The 17,747-nt window shown below is 47.3% G+C and overlaps 1 protein-coding gene across 2 annotated transcripts in view; it reads right to left on the bottom strand.

The window, feature by feature from the left end:
- The window catches only part of ncanb (neurocan b), a 91,986-nt gene that overhangs the window by 12,197 nt on the left and 62,042 nt on the right, over positions 1 to 17,747 (bottom strand). For both annotated transcript variants that reach the window (XM_062563354.1, XM_062563355.1), the window contains exon 11: positions 6,300 to 6,413. In XM_062563354.1, the coding sequence (XP_062419338.1) occupies positions 6,300 to 6,413 (114 nt within the window). The remainder of the gene's footprint in view (positions 1 to 6,299; positions 6,414 to 17,747) is intronic.

Here is a 17,747-nt window from a genome sequence, read left to right as displayed (position 1 = left end):
AAAACCAAAATATATTTTCAGGACCAGAAGTAGGTTTTGACCTCTCAACATTACACAGCATCTAACGAAATGGCACCCTCTTGTTTCTTTGTATCCTTATGGTTGAAATGCACTTATTGTAAGTTGCTTTGGATAAAAGCGTTAGCTAAATGACATGTAATGCAATAAGTCAATTTTCCAGGATTTCCAGGTTTTATAAGAGACACAAGCAGCATGTTATTGGCCCCCGCCCCTAAAGCATACCCCTTAGGTCATTAGGTCAGGTTTGAACTGATTAAGTTCCTTCTCCTCTGGTGCATGTTGCTAATGAAAGACAGAAGGAAGCGCTAAAGGAAGAGCTTCCTAACTCGGCCATCGCAGCACTTCGGCGTTTCCATGAGAACGTCGGAGGGAGGAAGCAGAGCGTCATTAGTGAGGAGCAACACGGACTCTCTCTCTTCATCTATTCTAACACCTGCTCTGATGCTTCCTCCCTCTGTTCTTCTGCTCGTCTGCCTGAACTTCCCTCCACACAGGATGAGAGGACGACATTTGCTTCAGGACCATTGTCTAATTAATCACCTTGAATGAGAATAACAACCCCCCCCCCCACACCCCCACCCCATCCTCCCTATCCCTCCAGCTTTCCTGTTAGGAGAGCAAGTGGTGTGGAACACACCAGCAGATGGAGGGAGAGGGACGCCTCGCTCTTACTGCGCTCTAATGGCTCTAAAAAACCAAGAAGCTCCGGGTCTCTTCTTCTCCGTCTCTCCCCAGGAGGGGAGGGAGGAGGGGAGGCAGGAGCGTCGTGGCTGATTGATGTGGGACGATTAGGGCCATGTGATTGACACTGAGGGCATAAGAGACCTGTAGCAGGTCAGCAGGAACTCTGAAGGGAGGTTATCACAAAAGGCTTCAGTGTGGTAAGAACTCGTGCAATAAACAACGAGCTGGTTTTGTTCTGACTTTGTCCAGATTCAATCTTGTTAAAGTCAGAAGAGAATCGTTATTGCGGCAAATAAACCATAGCCATGTCAGAGCAGTGGTACGGTTGGTTAAATGTTGTTAACAGCAAGTAATTACAGCTCTCGTAGGTCCGTGAGCGGATGCCAACTGCCTTCTCCTCAAAGTCAAATCCACTCTGCATAAATATACACCACGTTGTGCATGAGCAGCGACTCAACATTGGCAGGGAGCGGTTCCAAGGGACGTGCTGTGTCAACCACAGGAAAGTCAATACGCCCTCAAGATATGCAAGAAATCCCTGCAGACGTCAGTCACATGACCCTCAGTAAATGACCTCGACTGTAAGAGCACGCACACCAGAGGACCGGTGGAACGTCAGTCATCATAAGCCCTAAAACATCGCCGCTTCATGGTCTCTTTGACCCCGAGAAGGACCCCGAGCTCACCGAATGAACATCACGCCGTATCGATTGAACCGCGAGCTCATCTGCTCAGTGTTTGCTGAGCTGACGAATCAAGTGAGACGTGGAGTCGTTTCACGGGGGTTTCTTCTCCATCAACATCTTTTTGTCCAACCACAAACTCCTAAACGCCACCCCAAACTGCCGATTAAACGCTGCATGCTGCTCATCTAATAGTCCCAGTAACAGCTGTGCAGCCCACCGGGGGGACTTGCCACTTTTCTCCCAAAAGTCAAATATAAAAAAAAAAACCAATGAAATATTGATGGCTGGACATATGGCGGCGGGGCAACGAGAAGTAGATGCGTGACGCGCTGCCCTCGCTTCACTTTCCTCACATCTCGCCAAGCAGCGGCCTTGGGACCCATTCGCTGCGCCGCACCTTTTTAACGCCAGCTTTATGCTTCCAATCTGTCGACTTCCGTTAGCAGACAACAGACAAGAGAGAGAGACACTTTTAGCTTGTTTTTTTGTAGCACAAGCCGTATTTTACCGCTCGTACAAGGGACCTGATCACAGAAATGGGATGCAGTGATCCGAACTATGTTTTCGGTGGTGTTTCCGTTAGCTTAGAAGCTTCTACGGGACCAACTAGACACTCCCATTCAAGTTCTTTGGAAAGTGGCCTTAACGGAAAAAAACGGTTTGAAAAAAGCCCCGATGGGTGGTGTCCATTTAGATGGAGTTATGTCATAGAGGGTCCTCACAAGCATCACACTAACATCCACACACACACACACACACACACAAATGTACAGACGTACAGAGAGAAAAGTATTAAGAAATAAAGGCAACTTGGAACAGAGGCGTCTACCGTAGTGGAAGAGCAAAAGCATAAAAACCCACCCGCCTCCACTTTGTGGTGTTTTTCCTCTGTGAAAGGGAGCGAGGGAGGCGAACCAAACCGAGTGAACGATGGATCAAAAGACCGGAGGAAAGGGAGCTGATGAGATGGAACCGGCTAATGCTTCCCTCCGTCACTTTTCACTTCAGTCGGGCTCGGGGAGATTCGGTTCCTGCCTCCGCTGATTAGGCAGCGAGTCAGAGGAACAGCAGGTTGGAATCGAGGGAGAAACGACTGACTGATGTCTCTGTCGCTCCCATCGCAAAAACGCCACAAACATTAGCGTCGCGGAGCCGTGGGAAAAATAATTGAAGGAGGGATTTGGTTTTTGCAAAGCTTCAGCTACCGTGAGGATTAGAACGGCGTGAAAAGTGCTGAAAGTAGTATTAACCTTTCAAAGCTAAGGACAAAAAAAACCTGCCAACCCGACTTCCTTATCAAAAGAACAAAAGAAAACAATGTGTAAAATGTAAATGTCCTCCTCTTCTCTCTCGCTGAAGGACTTCAACACCTTCAACTTACAATTATTGACTCTAAGATGGGATCGCCATGGCAACAGGCCAGCAGTGGACCGGATCTACCGGTGGGGTGAACCGGGCTTCTCTATGCCTCGGCTGACTCGACCTGGCGCCTCAGTCGGAGATAGCGGTTACCGCGGCGATACTTATCAACTCGCTTTGTCGAGAAAGGCCCCCCCCCTGGCTCTTATGGTTGGAGGATTTGGCCGTAATTTGACTCTTCTAACCGCACAAAATGGACGGATAAAGGGGCGTCTTGAAAGATAATGGAATGATATTGCAGCAAATAGGGCGGAGGGGCGGGAAACATAGTAATTCATTTTACTATTCAACACACGGACAGGACAGGCCTTTATGTCCTTTCAAACAAAACTCGGTCAAATTGTTTATTTAAATGACTTTTATTAAAACTAGGAGATCAAACAACATCAATTCCAATAAATCTAACTCTAAAACGCTCATCCTACGGCACCGGATCACCGTCACACAGCAGACGAAGAGCACCGGACCCGTGAGTAGGACCAGAATTACTTCAGTTTATCATGCCGGTAAAACTTTATGATTTGTACTTACGGTGCGGATGGTTTCTGCTAAGCTGAATACACTGAATTATTATGGTATGTCATTTGCGATTTTACAAAAGGCCCCTTAAGAGTGCCTGCATAGGCAAATGGCACATTTCTTCCGCTGTTCTCGTGTTGAACCCTTCTGGATGCGCAAAGTGAGACAGGGAAAGACTACGTGACATCTAAACGTATGAAAGCCTCGGAATGGATCGGTTTGTTTCCAGGACCCCCCCTCCATCCCACCATCCATGCCCCTATGTATATCAAACTGAGATCACAGTGAAAAGGCAGAGCGACAGCTGGTGAGCAGAGCGCTTTTTTCACAGCTGAATCCTACATTTCTGAAAGGAGGCGAGAAGACAGCGACTTCAGAACGGCACAATCAGACCCGCTGCTCCCAATTAGGCGACGAGGCAGCGACGCAGCACGAGAGCCACGGCTTCAGTTTGTGTCAACATGAGAGGCACGTCCCGGTGTGTTTGGGAAGGAGGGGAGGGAAAACACACGCCGTCTAGGGCGTGCATACAACAGAAGGCTGCTATCATCCAAACCCGAGAGATGATCCCGCTGCCTTGATTCAAAGGAGACACACACTTCAGGTGACGTTAAAACTTCCTGAAACACAGGGCTACTCATTGATGTCCTATACAGGCTCCCTCCTGTGTGGACAGGGTGGGCTTGAAAATTGTAAAGGCAGCCACGACCACAGGGAAATTTCTTTTTTTTAAAGCAGTTACCTAAGTTAAATACTTAATTAATAGTTAAATAGAAAAAATATTTATTGATAAAAAAAATTAAAAATATTGGTTTACTTGTTTCATATGCATTATTTGACAAAATCTTTTTTTAGGGAAATCTTTTTTAACATTATTGATGCAAAAAGTATTTTTGACAAATTATTTTTTTACAACAAACTTTTGACAAAATATTTGACCAAACAATGTTTTTTGGACAATTTTTTGATTCTTTTTGCTGCAATATTTTTTAACGAAATAACTAACAATTCTTTTTGCCACTAAAAATATTTTTGACAAAATTTTCATTGACATAATCTTTTTTGACAACATTTTTGACAAAAATTTGTTTTGCTGCAACATTTTGGATGCAAAACAAAACAAAAATATAAATATATATTATCATAAAAAATATTTTTTGGCAAAAGATTTTCTGACAAAAGATTTTGAAGAATGAATTTTTGAGACAAAACATTTTTAACAAAATATTTTTTTACTGAATATTTTTTCATAAATATATTTTTTTTACTAAATATTTTTTTATAAAAGTATATATTTTTTTACTAAATATTTTTTTATAAAAATATATATTTTTTTACTAAATATTTTTTTATGAAAATATATATTTTTTAACTAAATATTTTTGCTAAATATATTTCGACAAAATCTTGTTTAAGGATTATTTTCATGAAAAAATATTTTCTGAGAACATATTTAGTCACAAAATAATATCTGACAAGTTTTTGAAGAATTGACAAATTTATCTTTGACAAAATATTTTTTCATGAAAATATATATATTTTTTGACAAAATATATATATTTTTTGACAAAATATATATATTTTTTGACAAAATATATATTTTTTGACAAAATCTATTTTTTTACAAAATATTTTTTGACAAAATCAATTTTTTGAAAAATCAATTTTTTAACAAAATATTTTCTGACAAAATATTTTTTGACAAAATACTTTCTGACATGTTTTTGGAGAATTTACAATTATTTTTTTTGCCGCAACATCTTTTAAGCAAAACATATTTTTTGACAAAATATTTTATATTTACAATACAATTATATTTACAATATTTTTCAAGGACGTTCTTGATGTTTCTTTTGAACAAAAAATCATTTTTGCTAAATTAAAGCTAAATTCACTGTAGTTTCTACAGCATTCATTTAAAAAATCCTGCCTTGGTTTGACTTCACTCTCTCCTCCTCCTCTTCTCTATTGATTGCTCAACCCACAGCAGAGCAGTAAAAAGCAGGATTAGAGACTGGGAGCCAGACAAAATAATTCGAAGTAACTTGAAGTAACATCTCTGCTCAGAGTTGAGGTCAAAGGGTACTCTACATCATTAGTCTGGCTCAGTTTAATGTGTTTCAGAGCAGTGCAGATCCCCTAAAATCTCCTCCTCTTCTCCCCTGTTCTCACTCGTTAAAATCTCCCACTCTTTGTCTGCAACTATCTCTCGTCAATTTCTAAAATCTTGTGTTTTATGTAAAGATGGATACATTTTTAATACATTAATGGTGGTTCTGTATTTTTGAAAGAAAACAAAGAAGATGGCTTTCAAAAAGAAACTCTTGCTTGTTTTATAACACGTTCTCATTAGGTCAAACAAATCCTGTTGGCACATCAATTTCAGGTGAAATCAACTGCTTTTAAAGATCTGCCTTAGTCTCCTAATGAATTCACCCAAAAACCCATTCAACCAACCGCGACGCCCACAGCAGCTGTTAGCTCTCCTCCATGATGTTCTGCACGGACGTGTCGGCCATGTTTCCTTGCAGGGGATTTACCGTAATGAGAGAAGAACCCAGCTGGACTCAGGTGTGAGAAGAACCCAGCTGGACTCAGGTGTCCTGTATAAACCAGACACATTATTCCAGAGGGCCTTTTGGTAGCCTTTCATCCACCGCCCACTTCCCCCACCTCCTCCGTTTGCACATCCTCGTTATCTCCGTCTTCCTCAACGGCGTTGTTTTCTCTCCATCTTCCGTCTCCAGGTCCTGCTATTTCAGCATCATCTTTCACACCCCCCCCTCCTCCCCCCTTCCCGTCACCTTGCTTCTCCACCCCTTTTGTCTCCTCCCTTGCTGCCTTGTCCTTCTCCTTTGTCCTTTTTGTCACCCCCTCCTTCCCCCTCTGCTACACTCAATCAATTTTCCTCTTTCCTTCCTCTCTGCGCTCAGAAAATAAAGAGTGGATTTTCTTTGCCCACCGCGTTACCTTTCTCACAGGTGGCCCCCCCGTAGCTGGGGAGACAAAGGCACACAAAGGAGCTGATCTCGTCGATGCAGGTTCCTCCGTTCTGGCATGGATTAGACTGGCAGTCGTCAATGTCTGAAGGGGGAGAAAAGGGGGAGAGAAGAAGATGGGGGGCTGGTTAGATGCAAACAAACACACACACACACTCCAAACCTTTTTAAACTCTCTGCAATTTTACCAAACGAACCCCTGGCGGGATCAAACTTTTTTTTCCAGGAGAGATTAGACGAGATTTGGAGAAAATGATAATTAAAGTGGATTGATTGAACTTCATCAGCGGGCGGTTTGGGACGCACCGGAGCGAAAGATGCTAATTTCAATTTGTTTGCGGGACGTGCAGCAGCGAGGGAGGGTGCGGAGTGGGTTGGGAGGGTGAATGCAATATCAACATTGGGTCTGAATGTGCACACTCACACGGCGGGGGCGCCGCACTGGTGAGAGTACTCAATCTGCTCGAGAAATAGTAACTGTGTCTCTCCGGCTGATCCGCGCCCGGGGGGGAGATCATTAAAACTGCAGCTGGCGATCTGCAACCCCTCTGCCATCACCACAACGGAGCGGGTCCCTCGAGGAGAAGGAGGGGGCAGGTGGGGGGAGGCGAGAGGTCACGGGAGAGGAACAGAACGAGGGAGAACGTCGGAGGAGAGGAGAACGATGCGGAGACGCGGCGACGGGAGGCTGCCGGGTCTCAGGGGTTGGACTACGGAGGCTTCGCAGGCAGACGCCGTTGGGTGACGGGGAGAGGGGGGGGGGGACCAGAGCGTCTGTTTGGATAAAAACAGCGTGACGGCCTGCTTTGGGCTGGCTGATATTAAAAGGCTGGATTTGAGGCAGGAGGTGCGTGCCCAGCAGGAGGATTTATTTGTCTGTCTGACATGTGATGGATGGGATAATAAAATATGAAAAAAAGAGAGTTGACTTTCCCAGCGGGAGACGCATAGACGCCACTCCACAGAGAGTTACTTAAGTCTAATTCAGAGGATCCAACGTCCAATTTCTAGTGCCGCTAAAAGCAAAACATTGAATGATTCAATTGACTTTATCAAGCAACTTTCGTGCACACAATGCAGCACAAAGTGGTTAACAATTGATCCTTTGCTCAGCTAAGGCCGCCGGATTGACACAAATAGCATCAGCCACAAGGTAAACAGCTGGAGACGGACTGTACCATTGTTCATAACGCTGGGGGGGGTGGGGGGGGCTGAGTGAGGAGGCAGGGAGCGGCTGTAATAATAATGAACTGCATGATGTGTCCCTGAAACAAAGCCATATACATCACGGGCGTTTTTCTACAGCGTAGCAGAAGGCCATTTGAGATCGTTGGAGTTTTAATTCGCCATAAAGGCTCCGCAATCACCACTGAGAGAAAAACATCACTCCGCAGGATTATCGGCCAATTGTGACAGCAAGAGCCCCCGGTCTGCGAGACGTTTGGCAGTGAAGAGCAGTCCCCCCCCCCTCGCTCTGTTAATGGTGCAAAGCGGCGTTGGTGTTGGAATGAAAAGGACAAACAGCAGCGCTTCAGCACACAAACGTGTTGGAGGAAATTAGGTTGTTTTTTGCAAAAATGTGATACGTTGTTTCCAGAATTCCATAATAGCGCTAACTGGGGGGGGCTGTTAAAACAGATTCAAACGACCCCAAACAGTCCATATTAAACATCAGCTCATGCGCACAGGACTCCGGAGGAACTCCCGGCTGGAGGAGCCCCGGGATGCCAGCCACTGGGGCGGGGGGGGGGGGCTTCCGTTTAGACATAAGTACGAGGTACATATTGGTTAGTGGGTATGTTATCTTATTGCACCCTGGTCTCCAAAAAAACTACACAACGAGACGGCCTCGTCTGTTACATCAAACACCTTTGAATCAAATAATGCATAAATGTGACCAGAGGAGAGTGACTTAAACTAAAATACACGCCTAAAGCTCAGGAGAAACGTGTCAAACTAACACGTGAAAGCAGCCACAAGCTAAACATCTGTTACACCTGTGCGCCACACCGCCTCCGTCCGTCAGCCCGACTCCACTCGAAGCCCCTCCACGTCCACTCTGCCCGGCGGGCTCCACCTGCTCGGGCCATCCGGCCCGAGCAGGTGGCAGCGCGCCGCGCGCACATGTGTGTATTTTGGTTGTGCATTTGGATTGTGTGTCCACGGCTCAATGGAACAACAAAACCGAGCGTGTTCACCGGTTCAGTCCCTCGGCGGGTCCACGGAGGGACGAGCAGGAACCAGCGGCTGGTTTCTCCACGCCGGCTTTGTGCACCTTTCCGCGGGGAATGGTTGTTGAACATGTGACCCCGGTATTGTTGCTCATCCCCACCGGGGGTGGTGTCGGCTGACGGGGTATCTGCGGGCTCACTGCAGGCCCGTGTAAACAGCGATTGCTCCGTTTTATTAATGAGACCTCGAGTGCAATCAGCAATTTCATGGCTATGAACCTTTGTGGGCTTGTTTTGCCAGGAGGAGAGAGAGAGAGAGAGAGAGAGAGAGAGAGAGACATTCACAGGGTAATAAAAGCTTGGAGAGCAGAATCCATCTTTCAGCCAAGGACTGGCATGCATTAAAACATTATTTTAGAGGTCCAATAACTCTGTCATAAAAAGGTAGGTCATGGTTGTCCCCGAAAGTTCTGCTGGTTGTAAAAAGTAGTAACTCTCCAAGATAATAAACAAACCCATGATGTACCGTTTGTTCACCTTAACAACAAGGAGTCTTTAAGCTTCCTTCTTCCTAATAACTAAGAAGCTATGGATGAATTAAAAGACCCAAATGACATAAAAGCAGAGAATGTTCTTGGATATCAGTGACGAAGAGAGGACTTTATATAGAGATCAATCGGTCCTTTAGTTTCGTATGGGACATGAACGGCGGCGGCCTCCTGGGTGAAAGTCATGTGACGTCCACGGACGGTTTAGTGGGAAACGTATCAGTGATGTCAGTCGAAAGCAAACTCGACCTCGGACGAGGCGCCTCTTCCTTTAAAGCGGCGCTGCGACGTGACATTCAGGAGATCACTGTTAAAAAGGGACGCGATGCGACTTGTGTATCGAGTCTGAATCCTCATCTCTGCTCCACAGCTCATTAAAAGAACCCAAGGACTCATTTTGGGGTTTTTTTCATGTCCATTCTCTCCTCCAAACACTCATGAATATTCAGCATCAGATAAAAGCTCGCGTTGGAACGAGAGGCATTTGAGGTGTTTTTTTTTTTTACTTGGCATTTTGTTGGCTTCAAAACAAAAATAGCTACCATTTGCTCGGGAAAAAGGTTTTAAGCGGTTGGCTCCGACTGTGAAATGAAGTGTTTGGTGTTCCTGTGTTTAGCTGCAAAGAAGGTACAGATGGCAGCTGCCCATTTCGAAAGCCAACACCACCACGAAACCTCAGTCTCGAAAAGGTCAGGAGGTCAGCCGCTCGCCTGACGACCTAATGGCCGTTTATACGTTTGATGTTTTCTTTAATTGGGAGCTGTTTAATATTTGACTCAAAGTCTCAGTTTCTGCAAAAGTAGATCAGAAATAAAACGCGCCGCATTAAAGAGCCGGTCCATCATTTGAATGATCACAAAGTCATTCCGTTGTTTGGGACACGGACGTTTTGGCATCAAGCTGCAACCTTCAAAAGCCCTTCATGTGGGATTCTGCATGAGGATGTTTGCTGGGCTCCCAGTTTAGTGGACGGGAGGACCAGTAAGGGAGGGAAGCCGTGACACAAGTCTATTCACCTTCTGACCCAAACTAAAAACTCTTCCTTTCCAGATGTCACTCACACCACGAAGCAGGTGGTTTTGTCCGTACCCTCCTGGTGAAATGCACCAAATGACATGTGACTCATTTCCAAACGTGGCGTGGCGAATGTTGCCTCAGCCAGTGCTTGCTTGCATGCACGCATAACCCCATTGGTTAGCTCGGCCTGTTAGCCCACCTCACTGCTGAGTGGGCGTTTCCGTCCGAAACAAAGATGGAGTCCACCGGAGGAAAGATGAAGGGGGACGGCGGTAATGAGACGGGGAGAGCAACGCGTCGTGGTCTCCTTCGTCCAGATGCCCACGCGAGGGAAGGGAAACCTCATTAAACGCTGCGTATTATCCCCCTTCCACACCAAACCTGCAAAGGGGGGGGGGGGGGGGGGGGGGGGGGGCAATCAGAAATCTGAACGCCGGCCAGCTCGCCCCGACATTCTTCCGCTGTGGACTAAATGCCATCCGTGCAGATCAGGCAGCGGTCGGATCAATTACACAGAGCACCTTTGAACCACCAAATGCCACTTGGAGACCCCCCCCCCTCCCCACCCCCCCCCCACTCTACCACACACAGACACACACACAGTGTCCAACCAACAGCAGAGACAAATCTGGTCACCCGTATTATAAAAATTCCCCTAATTGCCTCTGAAACCCCGGCGGCCGCTTTGTAACAACAAATTGTCACGACGTCCTGTAAAATGGAGGCTTTGAAATGGAAATGTTTGTCGCACAAAGGTTTTTTTTTTTTTTTTTTTAGTTGTTGTGTTTTTTTATTTTCTCAGCTGGAAGGCTCTTTGTGCTCGTCATCCTTCATTGTGCGAGGGCCTGGATGATTGACTTCCTTTTAGCTGGCTGAGGGGCATTGACATTTCCGTGCCCTTCTACACAGACGGGTACCTCTCTATTGAGCCGCCGCTCGGCCAAACCGCGCCCAATTGACCGCGCCGGGGCGTGTAAATAACCACCACGCCGTGTGTGTGTGTGTGTGTGTGTGTGTGTGTGTGCGCGGCAGCGTTAATGAGCATTTAACGATTCTCTTTTTCTGCACATGTGTGTGTGTTTTTATGAATGACACTGCAGGGAGAGAAAGAGCTTCCAGTGTGTGTGTGTGTTGTTCATTTCATGCATATCCACAGCTGCACAATGTGTGTGTGTGTCTGTCTGTGTGTGTGTGTGTGTGTGTGTGTTTGGTTCCAGCAGAGAACGAGCGGTGCTTTATTCATTATGTTGGTTAAGAGCCTCATTCTGCCCCCCCCCCCCCCCCCCAACACACACATTAATAAGACTCTAAAGCTGCACTGATCAATAGTTCTGATGGATCCAATAGGTCTGTTTGTGGTTGGGGTTTAGATGTTCTGGTCGACTCGCTGCACTGCCTCACATCTCCAGCAGCAGCTTACATTCACCACATGGCGGGAAACGCGAAGCACGTTAATAGTTCGACCCGCTGGCGCCACGGCGCCGACTCAAAGGTCAACCAAGAGAAACTACGGCCCCCCCCCCCCCCGGAGCTGCTGGAGGACATCACGGGGCGTCACTCTGTGTCCCAACGTTCTGCTTCCTCGGGAGAGAAGACGCTTGTCACAGAGCCACCCTCTGTTCTCTGTGACCCCTGGTTACCCCTTCTCACCTGACGTCAGCAGACATGGGGCGGCCATCTTGACTTCAAATAAAAGATTGACAGGGTTGTTTCTCAGTGCTTTATTCCTGTGCTGTTGCATTGTGGGTAGTGGGAGAAACCAAGTGTGGTGGCAAAGGAGGGGGTAAATTGTGTGGGGTTAGTGAGGTTTGCTCCATAATCATTGTTAGAATTATTGGTGGATGTGTACGGTGTTATGATAAGAGCTGTTAACAGAGGGAAATGGGGTAGGCAATCTAGTAAGACCGGGTCTGCACAAGTATCCCATGTTAATGGTCATTATTATCCCCATGTGATTAGGGCCCTAGAATTGGTGGGACCCAGGTGTATAAATGTCTCACCTAGTGGAGTAATCGGGAGTTGGTGGGCTACGCCTGGTGGGAGCGGTTGCACCTGTGAGCACCTGCACGTTACGGCTTGGGAAGGATGTGAATAAAAAACTTTATTGGCATACAACGTCCTCTGTCTACTATTGTGGAGAAACTCGGGATGTCCTTTTGACAAATGGTGTCAGAAGTGGGATCATTATGCCACCCAAGACCAGGCAAGACCGAGGTGCGGGCACAGAGGAGCAGGGGGGAATGGAGCAGGAGCCGGCCAGCTCTACGGAGTTACAAGAACCAGCTGCTGTTGGTAGGGGTGACGCCGTAACTCCGCCTGCTGTGGGCCCAACAGAGGGAATTGTCTCAGAACTGGCGGGCCTGGTTAAAGTCCTCCTACAGTCCCAAGTTGCCCGTGACGATCGAATGGAGCAAGTAATGGCTAAACAAGACCAGCGTTGGCGAAATATGCAGCACCAATTCCAGCAAATCCAGCACCAAGTGGGAGAAATCCAGGCCGGAGGGGACCAAAGGGCAAGTCAGGCCGTGTCTACCGCTGCAAGCCCAGTGCCAACAGAAGAAGGTACGTCGTTTGGAACTATCGAGCCAAGGTTAAACCCCTTGACCAGAGAGGACGACATTGAGCAGTTCTTAACAACCTTTGAAAGAATGGCTACGGCATGCCGGTGGCCCCAAGCTAATTGGCCGATAAGACTGGTTCCCCTGCTGACGGGAAAGGCACGTGGGGCCTATGTAGCCATGGATGGGAATGATGCTGAGGACTATGATAAAGTGAAGGAGGCCATACTTATAAAATATGAGATTAATGCAGAGATTTACCGGCAAAGGTTCCGCTCAGTAGAGATTCGGCCAGACGAGAACCCCCGTGAGCTTTATGTACGATTGAAAGATCTCTTCTCAAAATGGGTGAAGCCAGAGACGTGTAGTATTCAGCAGATGTCTGAAATTATTATCTTGGAGCAATTCATGCGAATGATAAACTCTGACATGGCAGTGTGGATTAAGGAGCGTGCTCCAGCCACAGCAGAAGAAGCAGCCAAGCTCGCAGATACATACCTGGCTGCCCGCCGGGAGACCCAGCACAGCTTTGGAGGTCGAAGTCAAAGGTGGTCAAGTAAGTCTGGGGGGGAAGGGGGTCATGCCCAAGGTATAGGGAGTGTTTTTGGTAAGCAAGGGGATAGAACTAAGAAGCAGGAAGTTAGATGTTACTATTGTGGGGAGATAGGACATACAAAGCCCAGTTGTCCATCCAGGAACCTTAAGCACTCGGCTGTCTGTCATGTTCGTCGCCCTTACGAGCCACACACTGTATCACCTGAGGCTAGGCAGACAGGCACCACAGACATATTGACACCAGTACTGGTGAATGGTCAGTCGGCTAAAGCCTTAGTGGATACGGGTAGCACTCAGACGTTAGTACGTGACAGCTTGGTTCCTGTGCATAAATATAGTACCCAGAAGGCCATTAAAGTTTGCTGTGTGCATGGGGAAGTGAGGGAGTATCCGACTGCAGAGATGTACATAACCGTGCAGGGCCAGACTTTTTGATGGAGGTGGCTGTGGCGGCCCAGTTACCACATGAGGTAGTACTAGGGCAAGATCTTCCCATTCTTTGTGATTTGGTTCCCAAAGTTCAGCCCTGTTATGCAGTAACCCGAGCCCAGAGGGCGATAGCTGACCTGCAGGAGATGCCTTTTGCAGATGTTGACTTTGATGTGCCAGTTGAGAAAAGACGCAAATCAAAAAAAGAAAGGCGGAAGTGTAAGTTTGAGGGTAGTATGAAAGCGGGAGGTGAGGAACTGCCTTTGCCCGACTGCGCTGTTAATATGACAATCCCGGAGGACATAGGTGAAATGCAGAGAAATGATCCGACTTTGCAGGACTGGTTCCAGAAGGTGTCTGTGGTAGATGGGGTTAGGAAAGAGGGTGGATCGGCTTTGATGGAGGAAAAATACATTTTGGAAAAAGGCATACTCTATCAGGTGAAAGGTGCGGTTGAAGCATTGGCAGTGCCGGAAGCAATGCGCCATACCGTGATTACTTTAGGCCACTCGGTGCCTTGGGCAGGACATTTGGGCAAGGCCAAGACGTTAGCAAGGGTTGGAAGTCGGTTCAGTTGGCCCAAAATATATACGGATATAACAGAGTTTGTTCATACTTGTACAGAGTGTCAGATGACATCGGGAAGGAGAGTGGCCCCGGCACATTTGTTACCATTGCCGGTCATTGACACACCCTTTAGTCGCCTGGGAATGGATATAGTAGGGCCCCTGGAGAAAAGTAAGAATGGGAATCGGTATATTTTAGTAATCTGTGATTATGCCACCAAATACCCAGAAGCCTTTCCCCTTAGAACCATCAAAGCTAGACAAGTAGCTAACTGTCTGGTACAGCTGTTCTCCAGAGTGGGAATTCCTCGTGAAATCTTAACAGATCAGGGTACGAACTTTATGTCGGTGCTGTTAAAACAGGTGTACCAGCTGTTGGGAATAAGGGCAATTAGGACCACCCCTTACCACCCCCAGACGGACGGTTTGGTTGAACGATTCAACCAAACTCTCAAAAGCATGCTGCGCAAGTTCGTTTCCAAGTCAGGGTCCGACTGGGACCAATGGTTACCGTATCTGTTGTTTGCTTATCGAGAGGTGCCGCAAGCTTCCACGGGTTTCTCCCCATTTGAACTATTATATGGCCGGCAGGTGAGAGGACCTTTGGACCTGCTTAAAGAGCGGTGGGAGGGACCCAAAGATGGAAAGTGCAGTGTGGTCCACTACGTGGTCCAAATGAGGGCGCGGCTGGAAGAGATGACATCACTGGCCCAGGAACACCTCAACAAAGCCCAGCAAACCCAAAAGGTTTGGTACGATAAAAGGGCAAAGGAGAGATCGTTGGAGCCTGGCCAAAAAGTGCTGCTGCTGCTACCCACCACAGAGAACAAGTTGCTAGCTAAATGGCATGGACCCTATGAGGTGCTGCGGAGAACGGGTAGAGTGACCTACGCAATCTCCATGCCAGAGCGGGGTAAGAAAACTCAAAACTTCCATATTAATTTGTTGAAAGAGTTCCACCCCAGGAAGGAGACCGGGGCCGTACAACTGTTTGTTCGAGTGGTCGGTGAGGAAGAAGGACCAACAGAGCAGTACTTCCCCACCAGCTCCACCCCACAAACTGTTGATATATCCCATCTAGAGCCACCTCAAAGAAGCCAGATAAAGCAACTGCTGGATCCCAGGCTGTTTCAGGAGAAACCGGGATGTACTAACTTGGTGCTACATGATGTAATCCTTAGGGAGATAACTCCCGCCCGCCAGAAGAGTTATCGGATCCCTGAACGCCTGGTGCCAGTGCTGAAGGATGAACTGGATATTATGCTCTCCATGGGGGTGATCGAACCATCCCTTAGTGAGTGGTGTAGCCCCATTGTTCTAGTCCCCAAAAAGGATGGTACCCTTAGATTTTGCATTGACTTCAGACATCTGAACAGCGTGTCTAAGGTAGACCCTTATCCAATGCCAAGAATCGATGAATTAGTGGAAAGACTGGGCAGAGCCAAATATCTATCCACCATAGACTTATGCAAGGGGTACTGGCAGGTCCCTTTAACTGCCAGAGCCAAGGAACTGACAGCGTTTAGAACCCCATTTGGGCTATTTCAATTCAGGGTTATGCCATTTGGACTGCAGGGGGCACCAGCGACTTTCCAACGTTTGATGGACCAGATCCTGCAGGGCACCAGGGAGTTTGCGGCCGCATATCTGGACGATGTGGTCATCTTCAGTGAGACCTGGGAAGAACACTGTCAACATTTGCGGCAAGTCTTGGGAAGAATTAAGGCAGCCGGTCTTACCATCAACCCAAAGAAGGGTACAATTGCCAAGAGAGAGATCAGCTACTTGGGATTTGTGATTGGAGGAGGAGTCATTCGGCCGCAGCAGGAGAAGATAGAGGCCATTCGAAGTTACCAACCTCCGACAACTAAGAAACAGGTGAGATCTTTTCTGGGCTTGTTGGGATGGTATCGGAGGTTTATACCTAATTTTTCTGGCAGGGCCTCTGTGCTTACAGATCTCACAAAAGCCACCGCGCCCAACAAGGTGGTCTGGACGGAGCAGGGTGAGCGAGCTTTCCAGGACTTACGAGAGGCAGTATGTGGAGATTCCGTTTTGCTTAGCCCAGATTTCCAGAGGCCATTCATTCTGCAGACGGATGCCTCTGGAGTCGGACTGGGGGCGGTGTTACTACAGGAAGTGGACGGAGACCGCAGACCGGTGGCATTCCTGAGTCGTAAACTCTTCCCTCGGGAAACCCGTTATTCGACAGTGGAACAGGAGTGCTTGGCCATCAAATGGGCCACGGATTCACTACGGTACTACCTGTTGGGAAGACCCTTTGTGTTAGAAACCGACCATCGGGCTCTACAGTGGTTGGACCGCATGAAAGACTCTAATGCCCGGATAACAAGATGGTCTCTCTCTCTCCAGCCCTACCAGTTTACTGTGCAATACTGCCCGGGAGCCAGGAACAAGGTGGCTGATTTTTTGTCGCGGATCCCAGAGGAGGAAAATAACTAAAATGGGTTGGTGACCCCAGCTCGTGGAGGGGTGGAGCGTTGACACTTGGGACGACAGTGGTCGTCTGCAGAAGGAGGAAGAAGTGTCACAGAGCCACCCTCTGTTCTCTGTGACCCCTGGTTACCCCTTCTCACCTGACGTCAGCAGACATGGGGCGGCCATCTTGACTTCAAATAAAAGATTGACAGGGTTGTTTCTCAGTGCTTTATTCCTGTGCTGTTGCATTGTGGGTAGTGGGAGAAACCAAGTGTGGTGGCAAAGGAGGGGGTAAATTGTGTGGGGTTAGTGAGGTTTGCTCCATAATCATTGTTAGAATTATTGGTGGATGTGTACGGTGTTATGATAAGAGCTGTTAACAGAGGGAAATGGGGTAGGCAATCTAGTAAGACCGGGTCTGCACAAGTATCCCATGTTAATGGTCATTATTATCCCCATGTGATTAGGGCCCTAGAATTGGTGGGACCCAGGTGTATAAATGTCTCACCTAGTGGAGTAATCGGGAGTTGGTGGGCTACGCCTGGTGGGAGCGGTTGCACCTGTGAGCACCTGCACGTTACGGCTTGGGAAGGATGTGAATAAAAAACTTTATTGGCATACAACGTCCTCTGTCTACTATTGTGGAGAAACTCGGGATGTCCTTTTGACAACGCTAAAGAAGACTAAAGTCTGGATTTTCACCAACCACGTGGTTAAAATCGTCTGGTGGCAACACAAAGGCTTAAAAGATGAGAAGATGAGACGTTCATCTAAACATGTCTGTCTGGATAAAGCGCCTCTTGATCTGGGAGACACTTGAACATCATGGTGGGACGTGGTTTGAATTCCAGTCTTCGTGAAGAGGCTTGAAACTAAAATAAATCCTACACATTCAAACCATCTCCACGATGGATGGAATCCATTACAGTAGATGCTTGTGTAGCCGTGTCGCGTAATAGCAGTGGATCCGGATCCTTTTTGATCGTGTCACATGATCCGAGGGGAGGCGTGAAAACAGCTGCTCAGTGGACCCTGAGTTGAGATTTTTTTTTGTCTTGTCAGCTGCTGCTTATTAGATCAAAAATGAAATCAAACGGTCGGTCTCAGGAGTCGAGAGGTTTGGGGCAAAATAGGGA

The sequence above is a fragment of the Pungitius pungitius genome, chromosome 7 (assembly GCF_949316345.1).
Source record: "Pungitius pungitius chromosome 7, fPunPun2.1, whole genome shotgun sequence".
Classification (NCBI taxonomy): domain Eukaryota; kingdom Metazoa; phylum Chordata; class Actinopteri; order Perciformes; family Gasterosteidae; genus Pungitius; species Pungitius pungitius.
Note: the sequence above shows the minus strand (reverse complement) of the source record. Positions and strands in the feature narration are given on the sequence as shown.